General features: G+C 36.0%; 1 protein-coding gene across 1 annotated transcript; it reads left to right on the top strand.

Moving 5' to 3' along the window:
* Positions 1-815: 815 nt before the first annotated feature.
* On the top strand, positions 816-19,364 carry LOC148273721 (pickpocket protein 28-like). Its single transcript, XM_088238310.1, has 11 exons — positions 816-844; positions 2,230-2,346; positions 7,578-7,694; positions 8,428-8,548; positions 10,153-10,283; positions 12,286-12,391; positions 15,640-15,828; positions 16,552-16,642; positions 17,577-17,715; positions 18,414-18,514; positions 19,150-19,364. Exons 1-11 carry the CDS (start codon positions 816-818, stop codon positions 19,362-19,364), a joined length of 1,356 nt encoding a protein of 451 aa, XP_088094436.1.
* The last annotated feature ends 1,168 nt before the right edge of the window (positions 19,365-20,532 follow it).

Genomic DNA, 20,532 nt, shown 5'->3' with positions numbered 1-20,532 from the left:
TGAATTCCAAAAATGAAAATTTTTAATATTCAAATATTTAATTTAAGTAGGTACCTAGGTACTTGTTTATGGTTGAGTTCCAAAACATAAAATAACTCATTTTCAAATAAATAATTCTTTCGGCAAATGTCGAAATCGGCTCCGTCACCACCAGGGATGTACTTTATTCATGAATGCGATTTTCAAAAATGTATTGAATGTCAGTTAATATTATTTTAATATTACCAAAAATCCAGTAAAAAGAAGTAAATGAGAAGAAATTATAAGGAATGCAAAGAAATAATCTGATTGGGATCCATAAAAAGCGAATGTTCTTTGTAAATATTCAAAAACAAACTTTTTTAAACACAAAAAACAACATCCTTCTATTTTTTTATACACGCGTTTTCGTCGAATGCAACCCTGATAGGCCGATGAATAAAACATTTATACTTCTAACTTATTTTTTGCATATTAGATTGAAGATCTACGAAAACGCGCAGCGCAACGATCTATTTTTCGCTGAAAACCGCATGTAAATCGGTTAAACTGTTAAGAAGGAGTTCAGTGACATCCCACGCACAGAATAATTACAAATATAAAGATACGTTTATTTTATTTTTTCTTTGTTTTAATTTTATTTTTTTTCTTCCAGTAAAATAGCTACATAGTGCAGAGCCAATTCTACCATATAAACATAAACATAAATATAAACATAAATATAACCATAAACATAAATATAAACATAAACATAAATATAAACATAAAACTAAATTTTATATTTCCAGCACTTATGGTGGTCTTAGCATATCCCGCCATCGCTCGAACAACGGTTAATGGATCCACCCTGCAATGGCTTGGAAAAGTGCGTTGTTAGAGCTTTTCAGGCGTTCCCATAGGCTCCAGGCTCTTTGGCGAAGTAGGGCAGCGAAGGTGTTTACCCGTCCAGATGTAAACATTTCGGAGGCACTGCAATACCTTGGCAGCCCGAATAATTGCCTGTATGAATTATTATACGCGACCCTTAATTTATTCCATGCTGCTTGCGTATAATTGTTCCATAGTTCCGCTGTATACATGGACGTCAAATACGAAGTAACGATGATTTTCTTCACTTCGTTACTGCACTGAAAGAAGCGTCTCGCTAGCATAGAGGCCCTGACATTGATGGCTCTTCTCTGTCTCTCTATGTCCTGATCATATTTACAATCAGCAGTCAGTATGCGCCCTAGATACTTGACTTTTGCAGTTACCGATAAACTGTTGTTGTCCAAGAACGTTGGTGGTGATGGGTGCACGAATTCAGAGAATGACCTCTTGTGTTTAAACATAAGTACGGCAGCTTTTTTGGCATTGTATTTCATATTGTGGTCAATTGCATATTTTTCGCAAATATTGAGCAACAATCTCATAGATGGAGTCAATAATACCATATCGTCTGCATAACTAATATTGTTAGCGTCTTCGTTAACATGACATCTGACTTTGGTTGAATTAAGGAGCACGGTAAAATCATCCATATGTATATTAAAAATAAATCATCCAGATATTATTACTTTAGTTTATGCATATGACACAATACAGGCACTAGAACATGATATAAATTCATTATCGTAGGTTACACGGGTTGACAAGCACTGACTTTACGAATTAAGAAGCGACGAATTTATTGTTACTCGTCACAGGGGGTAATTTATGGGTCTCAGGGCTCTCCATCAAGTAACCAGATCCCTTGCACCGCACTTAGAAGTTTGCGAAAAGGCCAAACAGCCTGCATTCTTACTTGATAAAGTAGGTACCAGGAATCAATTACCATGACCTGTGCTAATCAAGTTATATGTCGTACCAAAGAACCTGGTGAATCAATTAAGGTATGCGACCGGTAGGCAATGGAAGATCAGTATAACAATGATCGTGCGGGGTGAGAGCCGAGGTTTTCCTCAGTACCAAAGAGTTCCAAACATGGAAAGCAGGCTGGTTAGGCTAAGGGAGCCCTGAGTAGGTGTCTTAAGCCAGGAAAGTACCCAAAAAGATAGGTAAACAGAACGGCAGGAAGACGACCCGGAATACTCTGATTTCTAGAGCCAGAAAATCTGTCTTATTTTCCCATAAATATAGTTACTATAGAAAATTATTAGAACAAATATAATGGTAAGCTGTGCATAATCGCTTATTTGGTCGATTCGCCCCTGCCATATGCCCCAACCGGAGTGTGAACACGGAATTAATATGGGTTGTGTTTATTTGTAGGTTCGTTTGGTTCGGAGCGACGGTTTTTGCTGTCATTGGAGCCGTGTTACTGTGCTTACAGCAATGGCTCAGGTACGATGCAAGTCCTACCGTGGTAGCATTGGAAAAGGACTACAGGTGGGTTTTAAATCATCTAGACTATTTTTTTTTTAATTTGAAATTTGGTGGCTTTGTTTGGTCACCGCATAACTTAAGGAAGATGACATTTTAGTATCGCGTGTTAAGGTGTGGTGCATTATGATTCATGATGGTGAGTGTACTTATTATTGTGGTGTGTTGGGAGCTCTTTTTCCGTTTTTACTGATCATTTTTTAAGCCAACTTCACTGCGGTTGATCGACTCAAAGAGCCTTCTAGTGATTCGGAATGTTAATTTGAAAAGGATCTCGCGTTATTGTATTTGATTGACATTATTAGACGACGAAGAAATATGGCGCCAAACCAGAGTCGTAGATATCATGGATCATGCAGCAAAATTAAAGTGGAAGTGGGCAGGACACTCAGCGAGGCAAAATGATAGCAGTAGGACTAGAATTATAAAGTGGAGACCGTGGGCAAACAAAAGAACTGTTGGAAGGCACAAAAAGTATGGATCGATGACATTGCCTCGATCGCCGATAAAACATGGATGATAAAAGCGGGTGATAAGAAGGAATGAAGACGTTTTGAATTTGGCTGCCATCCAGCAGAGGAGAGAACAAGGCCTCGCTGCTGCGAATATCCTAAGCAATCTTTTGAATACATCTTGTCTTGTCCCATTCCCTCTCTCATGAACTTCTCATTACTATCCGTTGCCCTTTTATAGGTAGTGTTGAATATACAGATCTGGTGGTCTCCAAAAATAATTTCAAGGCTTTTAAAAAGTTGCGCAATCATTTCGGCGAATTGATCGTGTCCTTCTTTTTCTTCCTTTGTCGCTCGATCATAACCCTGAATTCATCATGATCCTGGGCCAGTCTAATCACACCGAACAGTCGAAAATTTCTTATGATGCTCTTTTACGCCCCATACCTTGACTGCCCTCTATTTTTCCTTCAAGAATAAATTAAAAATGTGACCAAAGTATGAGGTCTTGACAGTGATCAGAAACTCCCTCTTTTTATTCATGGTGCTTAAAACCGGTTCATTGAAGACACGATATGTCCATGAGGTTAGCTGCACTTATCATGTCCAGTCAATTTAATCCCAGTCGGTGGAGAATTCACTTTCCTTTTTTCCTCGATCCAACGAAGTGCACATTATGTACTTCTGGATTACCTTCTTGCTACCGGATTCCAGAGAGCTCCTTCGGGCAGCTTTTCTCGTTCGGCAACGAGCATTTCTCTTGTGTGTGGCCACCACCCAGGAGACTCAAGTCGTCAGATGCGGTGTGCGGTAACGGACACAGCTAATATCTTTTATGTTTTGATATATATATACAGTAGAACTCCAACTACCCGAATCAGTTGGGACCGGACCTCATTCGGATAATTTGTTTTTTTCGAAAAATGATCTATTTGAATTAATTACTGTATGTAGGTATGTTGAAAATGAGAGAAAAAACTATTTTTAAAGGAAAAGAGCTTTTAAATTATCAAATGAAAAGGAAACACTTTTACATGTTAAGCGTAGTTACATTTAATTTACAGTACGGTATGTACGTACCGTACTGTAAATTAAATGAATTCCTTGCTGGACATCTCGGTCAAATGAAGCTGTCGTCATTCGTTTTCGGGCGGCCAAGTCGCGCGTCCACTTGACAGTGAGAAATTATATGTGGTGACACTCGGGCTGACGCTCCATCCACTTCAACGCAGTTTTAAGGCCGGAAAATGCTTCACTGGTGGTCCCGAGTCTGCTTCGACAACTTCGACATGAATATCATTTTCTTCCTCGACACTTTATTCTCTCACATTTTCAATACGTTCATCATGATTTAGAATTTGACACCCAGGGTCTAACGAATAACACACTACCCACTTTCCTATATCTTCAGCACTGACTTCTGAACATCCATGAATTTTCAAAAAAAATATTCTGAATTCCTCAAGTGATTCTCCTGTCTCTTTATTTTTCTTTTCTTGAGCTTGAGAATTATGAAAGCGATTCAGGTAGTCGGAGTTTTTATAATTAAAGCTCTACTGTAATCAATCACTTATCAATTATAACTTATGGCATAATAGGATGGGGAGGCACCAATAAATCAATATTAAAATCTCTCAAATCCGCTCAAAAATCAATAATTAAAATAATTTTAAAAAGCCCTTCAGGTATCCCAGCGTCAAGTTGTTTGAGGAATTTAAGATCTTAGATATAAGGCAATTTTATATATTTTTTAGAATAATAATGTTTGTGAAAGCAAATTATTCTACCAAATCCCAAAAGGAACACTACCAAAAGTTAAACTAGAAGATGGGTCATGAGGTCTACCGCAAACTCTGAATTCGGGCGAAAAAAAATCTGGTTTCTGGGCCCAAAATATTCAATATGTTACCCAAACATCGATAAACCATGACCCGGATTCAATTGAATGAATTTGTAAAAAAATTGGTTACTGGGTTTAGGTCGAGAAAAATCGGAAAATTTACTCAAAATACATTCTTAAATAATAAATTAATGTTGTATAACTGTAAAGTAAATTAAATAGTAGGTAGTAATGTTATTGTTTATTTTTGCATAAAAATGTCTGCCTTAAAACAGGTTGTACCTAGTTAGGCAGACTAGACATGATCCAGAGAAATCTATTACCTAAGTCTGTATGTGTAGATAAAGTAATTGTTATTTTTGTTAATAAACTATGATTATTATTATGAATATATTTGAAGGTAGAATTCAGTATCTTTTTTTTATTATTCATTTTATTTAGTTCTATGATTAACATAGTCTAATATATATTTACAACACAATATTACATTAACATAATTTATCACTATTATACACTTAATATCCTAATTTATAATATTAACTGTTTCATATGTACAATTTCATTAATTATATTCACTATTTACTCTATATGTTACCTAATATTTTTCACATATATACTTTTTACATTTAATTTTAAATATATTTACATTTATTTCATTTTTTATGCTTTCTGGCATTTCCTCAAATAATTGTATTCCCTCGTACATAAGGCAGTTCTGGGACATTGCTTTTGATTTCTTTTCCAGTCTTATATTTTTAGATCCTCTTGTTGCATAGTTTCTATGAAAGAACTCATTATTTTTTAGTTTATTTTAAAAATATCTCCGAACTATTCCTTTAATAATTTTGTTTATTTCATTAGCAACGTTGAATTTGATTCTTTGATCAATTGTCGTGTACACACGTGCGTTTCCAGAAATTATCTAGCAGCCAGCGGGGCCACATGGCGACGGTATCTACCTACTGTCTATAAAAGCTTTTCTTCGGACATCTATCTCCCTTTGTTAACCATGGAATTGAAACAGTGTTTTTTTTATTTATTTTTTATTATATTGAAAACATATTATACATAATTATATACAATATTCCCAAGGAGTTTTTTTAAAAAAAACTCATTTAGGGACATACAGATAATATTTTTTTAGAGACGTTTTTAAATTTTAAACTATAATATTATTTAACAAAAGCAGAAAAATTAAAATTATGATATACTACAAATTAAAAAGGGTATGAAAAATACTTGAAAATAACAGAATAAACAGAATACTAGGCATGGAAATAAATTCAAAATAATGTTTACATTATGCAATCTGGGAAAGAAAATTGAAAAAGTTTAAAAATTACATGGATGTATATATACATACTGAACTAGTACAAAATAAAATCATTTTTTTTAATTAACAAAATATGCGCACACCCAATACAGGTTAATTTTTTTTATCAAAAACGTTGAAAAAATTGAAATTATGTATACAAGCCAAAAAAAGTATATAAAAAGAAAAAAACACAAATAACATTTAAATAGTATTAAAAATTACATATACAAGCAAAAACGGTGAAATATTAAAAGGTATATGTTCAAGATGCGCATTCTCTATAAACTAACATTATTTATTCAAAGTACTTCTGGAAAAAATAATTCTTCAATTCGCACGTCCTGTTTCTATATTTTGAAATAGGTACTTTAAATTTTTGTGGCAATTTATTAAATTCCTTGAAACCTATGTATTGTAAAGATCTAGTACCAAACTTCGTAGACTTCACAGATCCAATATATATATTGTTTTTTGATCGAGTACTGTGCCGATGGATGTCTCCAATGAAAGCTGGCTTTATGTTACTGTGCATTGAGTCGAGAGTAGTATTAATGATAGTGTCAGTTATCTCGAAATAGGAAAGCATGCTAAAAGGCATGATTTTTGTTTCAAAATAAATGTCCCTTACATGAGTATCATACGGTAGGTGAAACACATTTCTGATCGCTCTATTCTGAATAATCTGCACCTCAGAAATTTTGCTCTTAGTTGCAAAACCCCAAACACAGCATAGGTATGATAAATGCGAATGGACCATAGAAAAATAGATTGCTCGAAGCAGCGAAACTGGAAGCATTCTCTGAAATCTGTACAGTATTTATTTAGTTTTTTATTGCTTACTTCTTGGCATGAACACTTGACCAATTTACTACTATGCTCTATTTTTTATAAATTTATTGATATTGTTTTAACTTTGCTGGAATTCCACTCGTCCATGCGCTTTGTAGCTGCACGATGATTGGTTAGCTAGCTTTCATATATCAACTTTAAAATACCTAAATTTTGTAAATGGGGTCTAGAATTCTAATCGTCTATGCGCTTAGTAGCTGCAAGACGTGTTGTAATCTTACTACTTTTTATTATTCATATTTTTTATTTTTTCAAATATGATTAATACACTAAATTTATTTGTCAATTTTTAAAATGTGTAAATGGGGGCTAAATTTCTAACTGTCTATGCGCTCTGTAGCTGCAAGACGTCCTGTAATCTAGCTCCTATCTGTTATAATTTTTGATTGATCTTAATTGAAAACGAGGAACTAGAATCCCAACCGTCCATGCGCTCTGTAGCTGCAAGACGTACTGGGATATTTATTAATTGTACAGCGCCCCTGAGGTGATTTTCACAAAAATGGCGCTATATAAATTATCCAATTATATATCTAGAAGTTGAATCATTTTCTTAACTTTCGTTCGTCTCCCGCATCTTGATATTATCCTCGTCGCTTTGTTTTGTATTATTTGGAGTATCTTTAGATCTCCTTCATTACTTAAATATAAAATACCGGAGCAATAATCAATGTGGGGAACGATAATACTTTTAAATATCAGCAGAGAGGTTTTAATGTCTAATTTATTCCTTATCTAAAGATATTTGTTAAAAAGACAGTTATTGTTGGATGTTTTTTAGGAGCTGGAATAATTCATTTTTAGCGATCACCGCGTGTCAAGAAATTCGGTATTCTAATGATATTAAAGAAGTTATAGCTAAAGTATGGGGGATTACTGAAGAAAGCGAAAAGTACTGGTAAGAGCAATAATTCATTATTGATATTTATTACATACAAAACTAAATATAACTGAAACTGGAATCCTTGACGTCCACAGCATGCCAGTTACAAAAATAATTTGATACGATTTTATATGAAAATATATCAAAAAGATTCCATGACTTCCTAAGTCAATGGAAGACACGTAATTGGTTTAAAAGCTACGTTAGTAATGATTTCCGAAAGAATAGTTGATAGCGAACTAAGCGAACCTGCTAAACTTTCATTTTGTGTCCCACAAGGGAGCAGCTTGGGACCTCTGCTGTTTATTTAATATTATTGAAATAAATAGCACTTTGAGGTTCTTACATGTTAGAAGAAAAATATCTTATTTAATATACGTACAAGTAAATGGAGCTGTGATTAAAAATAAGTAATATTCATATTATATGGATTGCACAAAATATCTGGGAAAGATGAATTATAGATCAGTGTTTGTGATGGGATGAATCGAAACTATTAATGCAAAAATAAAGCGATTGATCCATTTTTTTATTGCACTCAGAAGCGAATATATTTACGTATACTAATATAATTATATTTTAGAACAATATAATAGTTTGTTTATATCTTGTATTTTCTTAAGTCTTAGTGGAAAGTTACTAAAATATTTTATTTTTAAGTTAAGGTAGATAATATTTATTTTTATATATCTAATTTGTCTTCAGCCATTTTTTTGTGTACAGTAATTTTTCTTTAAAATTTTTTCAGGTATTACTCGAAATTTCTTCAGGTTCTCGGGAATGCAACGCTCACAAATCTTGATGGATTTCAGGAGTACGCTGATGACCCAACAATAGAAAATGTAGACTTATATCAGTTGGCACTCGAAGTAAGAATGATTTAATTTATTTCTTTCTATTGTGATTGTATGTTACTATCAGGTAAAAATCCTGAATAAGAAAATCGAGTGGGGATAAGTCCGCCTCACAATGTAATGCCTGCCGCGTTCGCCTAATTTGTACCATTTACGAGTATATGACTGCGCAACGTACGCGTGTAATGGGCCTGCCACACACTCGACGAATGGCATGGGAAGTAGCGAGGAAAGGAGGCAGAGACGCAGTGTGGCAACATTACTCGTCATGCTTCTCTCCCTATTTTGTCAGTTTTTGAGCGCGAGTCAAAGGACCAGCAATATGAGCGCGAGTGGCTGGCCACATAATCGCGCGGTCGCAGTGCGCATGTGGGACGCATCGAGCGCTCACACAAGACACGCGCGTCATTTTTGAATGATGTATATTTCTTTGTATGACATTGATATAATTAGCCATACTAAAAATGCATAGCGCGCACGCTGTCGCAGTTTCATCGTCCATTGTAAAGAAAGACAAATTAACATATTACAACAGAGATGAAGAACATTTTAGAGAAGGTAATATAGAAGTACAGGCATCTATAGAGCTTATGACCTGTCAATGGCTGGTTTAAGCGGCCACTTTACACACTGTGTAACATTCACCATTCTGCCCACGTTTGAACATCTATATTCCTTCAATTCTTTCATTTGTTGATGTTTGTGAAGTTAAAGAGCTGAAACCTTTATTTATGCGGGTGAGATTCATCTAACTGAATTATTTCACCTACATACTAGGCAACGCCTGAAAATGTTATTTTTTCAATTTCTATATTTCTTCATGGACCAAGTGGATTCTTGTTCTGGTGTTCTTCATCTCTGTTGTAATTTGTTCAGTTCCAGCTCCCCAGGGAGTCGAATTCAGTCCTTGTCTACAAAAATTTGGACAACCTCAAAATATTGTTGAGAAAGACAAATGACATGTGCGGAGCGTCGTTATCAATTGCACGAGTAGAGCAGTGTGCGGGCGGAGAGGGCAACGTCGGGCGAGAGGGCGGCAGCGCGAGGAGCAAAGTGAGGAGCAGCGCAAGGAACGTAGTGTGGCGGGGCTACACCTTTCGTCACCGGCCGTCTACCGCCGGCATAAATGCGAGGCAGGGCCTAAGGCAAAGTCTATGGTCCTACCATGCGCCGAGTGGCGTAGAGAGGCGAAGCAGTCGGCGGGCAGATAGGAGAGCGGAGAACATCCAGGGCGAAGCGGAAATAAATAAATTACTCGTCGGAGACCTGAACTCAAATTGCGCCACGTCCTCAGCGCCGAATGAGACGGAGGAGAGGGGTTCGCACTTCCCCTACCGCTCCCGGCTTTGCCTCGGCCGCCGAGTCCATAAAAGGTGGGGGCTGATGTCCGGACAGACCATTTCGTCAGAGACCTATACGAGTACAATACTACATACGGCTTAAATAAATATTACAATATATTTTTTACAACAAATTGTGATAATCCTACTCTACATTTGCCGCGGTATCGCTAAAGGCCCGAACTTCTGTATTAATCGAGGGTCAGCACTTAGCTTGCGAATACCAGGGTTCCTCGCTAAAACTTCTGAATATTATTTTATAATATATTTATGTTCTAGATTGTTCCTCCTACTGCGGAGAAGCTGGCTTGGTATGATAAAAGTATCAACGTAACGTTCGTCAATGTAATGACGGAGTTCGGCATCTGCCACACGGTCAACTCTATTGTGTCGAGAGACCAGCAAGTCGTGTATGTATTCCTACCAGGGGCGAATCGTCCAGATAAGCGATTATGCACAGCTTACCATTATTTTTGATTTTATAAAAAAAAAATCATTATCACCACCGTTCGTATAATATATTTTTACGACAAATATATCTATGAAGTGCGCCCAGCCCATTGTTAGTAAATGATGATGAAACTATAAGATTACCTCAGCTTATTCCTCCATACAAAAACATACACTATATTTTACATCTTTAACTCAGTCGCAGTTTTTTAGTACTAAAACAAGCTTGCAGATTAAAAATATTATTTGAAGATTCTCTATTTGGAAACTAGTATTTATAATATTGTCTCCGAAAGACAATTTTTCTTCGCTCTGCTGTGAAAGAGGTGTCAAAACAGCGACGCACGCCTCCTGCGACAAACGTTTATTTGGCAATGTTGATTTTCCTCCCCCATACTCCTTTCAATATCTATCTCAGTCTTTTCATCCTTAGTAAACTGTTATGTACCGTTGAGGTGCTGAGTAGAACTCATAATGGGTAATTGAATCGCCCCCAGTCATCAATAAAAACACCGTCGAAGATAAACACAGAATATTGTATCCTACGGAAGCCTGCAGAGATACACCAATACAGGTAAACGTGGTTTTGCGCCGGTTCGATTTACGCCGATTAACAACTACACCAAAACATCGTATGTTAAAAATGCTTTTTTTCGTTGGACTTTTTCAGTGTACAATACAAAATTTAAAGATATAGATTACACAAACATCACTCTGTCTGATTTAAAATTTACACTAAAAATGCTTTATGTAACTTGGTAGACAATATAATAGTAAATATGTACATCTCCCTTCCCCTCCTTATCCTCTCTTCAAGCATTCTTGTCCCAATTCCGCCCAATTTACAACAACTTACTGTTCTTAAAAAAATATTTGATTATTGAAAAATATTTACGAGTACATGAAAATAACATTTTTATATGTATAAACTTATATGTATTCATTTAATATGTAATATATTTTCTTTGCTAACTTTGTATACTTTGTGGAAATCTGTTATTAGTTCTGAGTTTATACACTATATCTGTTTGTCTACTATAAATATGTATGTAGAACTGTTGATTTCCCAAAGCAAATATAATATAATTTTTACCGCGCGTAAGAAGGCATTTTTTTATATGCAATTTACCCGTAAGGCTGAACTTTATCATTATATATAGTACGGTATAATCGGTTGGGGTGGTGCGAGTGACGCAGTTTTAAATAGTGTATTTGTTGCACAAAAATCCATCATTAAAATAATACTTAGAGTCCCGATACAGACATTTACCAAAGAAATATTCCATAAATCACAACTTATGACACCAAAACAATTATACGCTAAAACAATACTCACTTATAGATTCAACAACTACTCTTACTCAAATGAAAGACATAACCCCCACAATACATCACATACAAATAATATAATCACTAGATCCTCAACACAAAGACAACTTAAACTAATACCACTTTCGGACAAAGGGATTTTGAGTATTATTCAATTAAAATCTATACCCTACTTCCACTATCTATTAAAGCAATTAGTAATGAGAAAATGTTTAAAAAGGCTATAAAAAAGTGGATAGTGGAGCTAGGTAGAAGTAAAATGGATTGTCTCATTCGCCCATACCAATACTGAATCGACTGCTCCACAACTGTATAGCTTATGTTAGGTTTTTGTTATTTTCATCGTGTGTTTTGTAATATAAATAATATAGATGTACATAAATACCTTGTTTTTAAAACTGTCCTAATATTTCTTAATTATGTTTGTTTTTTAAGTTAGTCTTCTTTGTTTATTCTCAAATGTAATTTAAAAAAAACTAAATTGTTAAGTGTCCTCGGCACGGGAAACCCCAGTGAGGTCACATTATTTTTATTATTAATTATAGTTTGTAAGCCAAAAATATGAATAAATAAATATAAATAAATAAATAACGTTTAGTATTCTTGAATTTGACTATTTTCACTTTGTTTAAGGTTGCCGAAAGCGTCGAACAATCTGCCTTCTACAGAGATCGTTTCCTGTCAGTACGTAACCCACCCTTGCTATTTGAGGATTGAATTTCAAAGCACCCCAGTAACGGTAAAGCAACATACATTTTTGATTTTAATATAACTGTGCCCGGGGGTGGTATTTTGGACCTTTTCTACCCCCTAGTGATTTTTTGATTTTTAAAAAAAAAATATTAATAAAACATATAATACAAAAATTACATATTATACTCCCAGGAGTTATTAGAAACTCATTTGGGACCGTACATAAGAAAAACCATTTTTTTGACAATACATAATATCACACAAATTAATACATCCAAAATCAAAAGAAAACATTATTGTATAAGAAACATAAAACACCATCTTAATTTGAAGATTTTTTAATTTTAATTTTTGCTTCATATGACACACTGATAATTAAACGCCAATAGGGGATAAAACTGCAATATTTGAGTTTGCAATCTCTTCACAACCAAAAGGTTTTAGCTCTTTAATTTCACTCAAATCAACAAATGGAAGAATCGAAGAAATATGGATGTTCAAAATGGGGCAAAGTGGTCACTTAAACCAGCCAATGACAAGTCGCAAGCCCTGTAAATGCCTAGACTTCCATATTCCCTTATTTAAGGTATTCTCCATCCCTGTTGTAATTTGTTAAGTATAAACCTGCTTCACAAACGGAAAAAAACTAATACGGTTTGGTCAATTCAACCAATTGAAGTGTTTTCGACATAGAATTAAGAATAGTCCAGAAGGAGCGTAGAATCATATTTGAATACATCGGACTGTGTCTAAAAATCCCCCCACTTTTCCCACTTCCGCCACGCGCATTCGTGAAGTCGCCGCGTAATGTTTCCAGATGGGAAAAAATATAATCAGTCCACAAATGTAAGGTAAAAAATAGCAATCTGTTAATTTCTCTAAAATTTATTGTGCATGCGGAAAAATTGATTGACACAACAGAGTAGATAAGTAAAGGGTGATTTAATAAGAGTAATTGAATTAATAAACTTTGAACTTAAAATATAAAACAAATTTTATTTGACATAAAACGGATATTTTTATATCATGTCAAATAATATTTGATGTTTTAAAGATAATGTCGGTCAAATGTCCACCACTGCGTTGTTGAATCCGAGGTCCAATTTTCATTAGTTCTCTCATTAGATGAACAAAGTAGGGTAACAAATTTACTACACCTGGCAACACTAATGACCATTTTGTTTTTTTCGACAATCTGACATATAGAAAAATAATTCAATTTTTAAGTAATGCATTTGCTACTTATACATACATTTGCTAATGCACATGAAATGTGATCCCATCCTGTTTCTTTAGATCTCAGCAGTATTTCTACACTTTAAAACGAAACAACACGGCAACATAGTTGAATTCAAATCGGGAGTTGCATACTGAGCGACTAAACTTAGAGTAGTTTAGTCGCCTTCTGTTTGATGTCCGTATGTGGTTTCTGAACTATTCTTAATTCTATGGTTTTGGGTCATGCTTAAGGTCACAATAATGGTCTAAATGAACATTTTTATATTTAGTTACACGTTCTCGTATTTGTTTTACGTTTAATTTTTAGTGTGGCCATTATATGAAGCAAATAAAAAAAAATAAAAAAAAACAAATTAATAACTCTCTAGGGGGCAGAAAAGATTCAGAATACCACCTCAGGGCCCCGATTACAGTGGGAAATTAACATTTATATTTAATTTTATCTATAAAGTAAAATTAAGTTTTATGTATGAAAAGGAGAATATGCATACATTTTTTTCTTATAAACATGTTCAAATATAGGTTACCGACAAATATACTTTTTGAATGTTCATGCAAATATACTCATTTTTGTACACAAGTATCGGGTTTTCTTTATAGACAGTCAAAAGTAACTCCCATTGTATCGGGGCCCTGGGCCGCGATTATGAGCGGCTATCTTCATCGGTAGGTATATACTGAGACGGTATAAACTAGTATCGATATTTATGTACGAAAGTGTGTATATTTGTACGAAAAAAGTATCTTCCTCGGTAATCGGTAATTGAACATGTTTAGAAAAAACAACTGTAAACATATTCTATTTTTCATACAGAAATCTCAATTTTACTTTATAGACAAATTGGAGGTAAATTTCAATGTTCCCGTCAGAGTACGTACCCTGCTGTAGACAATCTGTCTCGATATTATTATGAATACTCATCGTCTGTCGATGGATGGCCAAAGTTTCAACCACCAGGCGACCTGCTTTTGAAACTTTCTACCGCGCAAATGGTTTCGGGACATGGGTAGTTTAGAGACAAGCTTCATAAACTTGGACTTGCCCCTGTCTCGAGCTGTGCTTGCGGAGATGACCATCAATCGGCCGAACACATCCTGCGTCACTGTGTGCTATTGGATGATGCCAGAGATGAGATGCTGAATGGTCTGACAGGGGTCACGCGACCAGCGTGGAATGTGGATCTGTTGGCCAACAGTACGAATTTCGCACTCTTCCGTCAGTTTGTCCGGACTTGGGTGTCGCGTTGGGAGCTCCTCAGATGCGCGGTCGCCTAGGTGGGTCAAATATGGTGGGACAGACAACTGTTCCTGTGGGATGCTCATTCAGTTGGGACTGCGCTTCCTTCCGAGCGGAACGCACACGTTCTTTTGTTTTGTTCTTAGGATCCTCTGCCTCTGACCACCCGGGGAGTCTTTCTTTATTCAAGGCCATTCTCTCATTGTAAATATCCGTGTTTTTACTTCTGTTTGTTGTGTTACTATAGATTTAAGAATTGTTTTTGGATATTTGGATACGTTTATTTATGTAAATTGTTTATATAAATACATATTTTTGAATAAAAATAACAGAGCCATTGAGAGGATCCTGAGGGGTGGGGAAGACGTGTTGGCCTCTGTCCATACGTCCTCCTCCCCCCTCCTTAATCTGCATAGAGTTTGTATTCCTTAGGAATATTTATAATAACTTTCTTTTGATGAAGCTGACAGAGAACAGCTGCGGGTAGATGGTGGGCTTAAAGATCTCCCCTCAATTAGTAAATTAAACTCAACAAACTAATTAATGAAAATAAGCAAACTAAAATCAATAAACACGAATCTAATGCCAAGCTGTCTTGTCCCGCAAATATTCTTCGACTCTATAATAGCTCTTTCCGAACAGCCTGTGCTGGACAAAATCTTTCAAATTCTTTGTTAGCAAAGTCTGAATTTCAAGAGGTACCTCGATGTAGAAGCGAATGGGGTTTACAGAATCCCACCAGGAGCGTGAGGTGACATCAAATTTGACAGCTGTGAATATTTGTTTCATTAAAATACAACGGAATATTATGATTTAAGTACTACGCACATTCTCCGTATGACCTGGCAGACTCGTCTTCGGAACAGCTGGCGTACCTCGGGCCGGGGAAGTCCATCGATTTGCAGTGGAAAGCTCTGGAGACGAGGGCCGCCAAGGACGTCCGTCGCTTGTCGATAGAGCGAAGAAACTGCCGCTACCACGAGGAACCTATTTCACAAAAATACCAGGTGAGGTGATTCCAAGTTTGTTGGCTTGTCGTGGGCATCCAGTTGAGCTTAGCATATTATTTGTATCCCGATAATTTGATAGGGGAGTTCTGCTTCAGACAACATACCTGATAAAATGACACATCGCCAAACTAAATATCAGAGGGATGATTATTCAAATAAGCTGGATAAGAGGACATGCTGGTATCGTACAAAATGTAAATAAAATAAAAACCAACAATGGTTGAGTATGTCCAAATACTTGCAGACTGACTGGATTTCCTCCCTAGGGAGTTATTCATATTTATAGAAGTACTACCTGGTAAAATAATAAATTGAAATATGAATAACTCCTTAGAGAGGAAATCCAGACAGTCTGCAAGCATTTGGACATACTCAAACATTGTTGAATTAACTACCCGGTAAAAAAGTAGTATAAAAATTGGAAAATTGTTTTCAAGCGTTGCCTAGTAGGTGATTTGGTTCAGCCGGATGAATCTCACCCCCGTGATAAAGGTTTCAGCACTTTCACTTCACAAAAGTCAACAGATGAAAGAGTTAAGGAAATGTGAATGTTCAGACATGGGCAGAATGGTGAATGTTACACATTGTGTAAAGTGGCCACATAAACCAGACAATGACAGGTCATAGGCCCTGTAAATGCCCAGACGTCCATATTCCCCTTCACAAAAATGTTTTCCCCCTCTGTTGGAATAAATTTGAATCGATTTCTGTCTGTTTTAGGTGTACAGCGGCAGCATTTGTAGAAGAATATGTAGGAATAAAATAGCCCTGCATTTGTGTGGATGTCGTCCGTTTTTTTACTTCCAAGAAGGTACTGTAATATTACTTTTTGCATTATTTGTTATGTACATGTGGTTAGGCCGTTTGAAAATGTGTCACAGCGTAAATAAACTCCTATACCTGTCTCCTTTTCTCTCGTCCACTTGAATCCTGTCCCTTTTGCACCTTTATAGTTCCAAAAACTATTTAGTTGATTATTTTGCCACCTGGGGTCAGTGTCCGCTTTGACTTCGATTGAAGTAGGTACATGTTCAATCGCTAATCGACTGTCCGTACGCATCGCGAAACATAAAACCAATAATTCATTTTAATAAACCGCCGCGAAAAACATATTTAAGCTGAGAATAAAGAAAACTACAAAAAAGGTCAGTCCATTCACTCCATTTCCTTGTAATCCATTTGCGCTGTGACATTTACAAAATTTAATATACCTACTGTCGAGAACCAGCTTACGCATCGCCGACATGTGTGAAATATCAAACATGAAATTATGACGTTCAGGGGGGCAATTACAAAGGCTTTCTTCATCGGTATACACCGAGATGGTGTACTTGACTTCTGTACTATCTCTATCTACCTCGGTTTGCTTTACCGACTTGTCATCTCGACGTCATATGATCGAATTCAACCAATAAATGAATCCGCGTTCCTTACTTTATTAAAATAGTTCTCATTCATATTTTAAATATGCTTCTAGGGGAATCTAGGTTGTGTTAATCAATATTTCTGCGTGCACAATAAAATTTTAGAGAAATTAACAGATTGCTTTTTTTTACCTTACATTTGTGTTTTTACAGCGCGCGAGAAAACATTTTTTGGATCCAATTTTCAGTTTTTTAATTTGTGTATTTCTGAAATTACTCCGCGTGTGACGTCTCGAATTCTCTTCCGCTTCTTCTAGGATAGTTGTGACTGTTTATTTCTGTGAAAATGAATGTATGGTATTTTTGATTTCATGCGCATAGCCGGCAAGGCGTGCGGACCGTCTGGTTTGGCTTGCTTGTCTCGTAGGAGGCAAGATCTACTTACGCTCGCTGGCTGTAATTGCCAGCCCCACTGTGAAGACGCTACTTATGAACTAGTCAGTAAAAGGGTCTCAGACTTGTAAGTTTATAATCAACTAGCTTTTTGCTTAAATAAAAGCTCAGCCCGCCCTGGGCACTGCAGCTTGAACTAACACCTTGCTCCAATGAACCTTTCCCAAACTTCTAGATGTAGGTTCTGCAGTGCAGATGAGGAAACACCCATACACATTCTATGTGAATGTAATGCTTTACATCATAAAAGGAGCCTCATCCTAGGGGGACCGCTGGTTAAACCTGAGGATGTTAAAGAGCTCGCCCGCTACCTTATAGCCCGATACTTTACAGATCTGGGCTTGGAGGGGGAGAATGATCAAAATGAGAACTCTCGCTTTCCCAACAGTAGCCAGGCTCTTTATGGACCTGGGCTTGGAGGGGGAGATTTGGCGAAATTTAAACTCTCGTCTTCCACCCAGTAGCCAGGCTCTTTATAGACCTGAGAACTATTCACGGGTTCCCGTCACAATAGATCTTCACAGGTCACAGCGACGTCAGGAGCTTGAATAGCACTGACCCCTACCTCTAAGAATAAGAATACTCTTAGAAGATTTGATGTATAACAGATTTTGACTTCTGGTGACACTATTAAGTCTTTAATTTTTAAAACGGTTTTGTTTTTTGTCAAGAAAACAAAATGGCATTCCATATTTTATCATTTCCCTCTGCCTAAAACTGAAACATACACTTATTAAAACTATTATTGAATACTACGTGTTCCAGGAGTGGTCCATTTCGCTACCAATCCGCTCTGAAGATATTCACCATCCCTCCTCGGTCTAGATATAGAAGACAGATATTGTTTTACTTCGAAGATTTAGTTGGTAAGAATTTATTCATATATTTATGAGCACACCTATGTAAAAGAAAGAATTAGCACTTTCGGTCGAACAATAAGGAGAGATCTCAGCAAAATGTTGGTATGAAATTTTCTCAAAGTGCGAATTTTGTTATTTTGGGTGTGTGTTTTATGAGGATGTTATTGGAAAGTGACATAAGACTAATTGGTCTGACTAACTGGCAAAGAGCCACAAAGTGCAGGGAGGAATGGAGACAGATTCTGGAGGAGGTTAGGGCCCACATCGGGCTGTAGCGCCATTGATGAGGTTATCTGAGGATAAGGATAATATATTTGGTTCTGGACATGCTAGTTATAATTCGAGTTTAATTAGTTAATTTAAGCTTAACTAAGCATTATCAATAAAACAACAAAAAATAGGAGTTTGTTTTGACATGTAGAGCGAATGAACGACGAAAAAATGGCTAAAATGACAGAAGATTTACAGACAAAACCAGGGAATCTAGGAAGGGCAAATAAGGCAAGTGACAAACAGTGGTATAGGACGAATGAAGGAAAGAGTTAGTGAGTCTTGTTCCTAGTTCCAAATAATTATGTTTTTGCTGAAAAAGTAATCGTATTTTTGCTGTAAAAATAAAGGTATTTTTGTTAAAATTTCAGTGTCTTTCGGAGGAGCAGCTGGCCTTTTTCTAGGCTGCAGTTTCCTGAGCGGTGTAGAGATCGTCTATTTTGTGCTGAAGCGGCTCCTAATGGCTACCAGGAGACTTATTTGTGCTGAGCCAAATCCAAAAGACGCTAAGCCGCGACTGGAATCGAATGACGAAAGAACCCACGACCATTTCGTATTTAAAAAAAGAATTGATGAACTGTTTTAAATTCAAATAAAGTTATTTTACTGTTTTGCTTATGTGTATTATTATTTGAATACAAATATAATAATAAAGGGGGTTAGAAAAAAAATATTAAAAATCTTATCAAATCTCAAGAAATTACTTTGTATTGACTAAATTATAATACGTAACATCACGTCACATCCTTCACTAGGGCCCAAAAAACTTTTTTTTCCCCTACAAAATGAATGACCGGAATCTGCTACGAACATCGAATGTCAAGGATCTGGGCGTTAGCACCCTGACATCACATAGAGAGTGATGTCCAAAAGTTTCTCAAAACTATCCCCCCTGCACGACATTCCGCCTGCGCGCATACGCGAAGTGGCCGCGTAATGTTGCTAGATCGCGAACCATCTATTATAACACAAGTTAATTTTGTGTTATGTTATGTTTTACCAGAAAAAATATTTTACTGACTGGACTAAAAAAAAACAGGTACCTACTTTTATCGGGCAAACAAAAATTAGTCAGTTAATACCGTTTAATATTAAATTAAGGCTTATTAATATAAAACCGGGTAAAAAATTCGACTACCCTGGTAATACTAGCAATGTCCATCTTGTTTTATTTCGCAATACGACAGACGGTAAAATAATCGAATTCAAAAATATTATTTGTGAATTTTCTACTTACACATGTGATCCCACCCTATTCCTATTTAATCCCAGCAGTATTTTGACACTTAAAAACGACGTAAACCGGCGTAATTGAATTTAAATCAGCAGTTTTTAATTTTTAATTTTGTAAATTAAAATAAATGTAAGCATATTTCAATTTTGGTGGCCATTTTCAACGAGTTGTAAATAACTCACTATTAGAAAATGGAAATCAAGTTGGGGTAGAGTGGGATTCGAACCTCGGACCTCCGATCCGTCCGACAAAATACCAAACCAGCCAGGACGCCGGGACCCGGGACAAAAAATCAAATCAAATCGGGATGTATGGTAAGCCTATTAACAACAAGGAAATATCACATACTACGAATACCGATAAAAATATGTGAAATGGATTAAAAAAAATAATTGTATATTCATTATCTAAGTGGATATTGTGGAAATATGTTTTTATTCTTAATTTTTGAAATAAAAATGCTAAAAAATACGCCATTTCGTAATGAAAACTTTAAAACGCCACATGATTGGTCATGACG

Source organism: Micrasema longulum, unplaced genomic scaffold, assembly GCF_059751315.1.
Source record: "Micrasema longulum isolate JH-2025_06_02 unplaced genomic scaffold, ASM5975131v1 h1tg001857l, whole genome shotgun sequence".
NCBI classification, from domain to species: domain Eukaryota; kingdom Metazoa; phylum Arthropoda; class Insecta; order Trichoptera; family Brachycentridae; genus Micrasema; species Micrasema longulum.
Note: the sequence above shows the minus strand (reverse complement) of the source record. Positions and strands in the feature narration are given on the sequence as shown.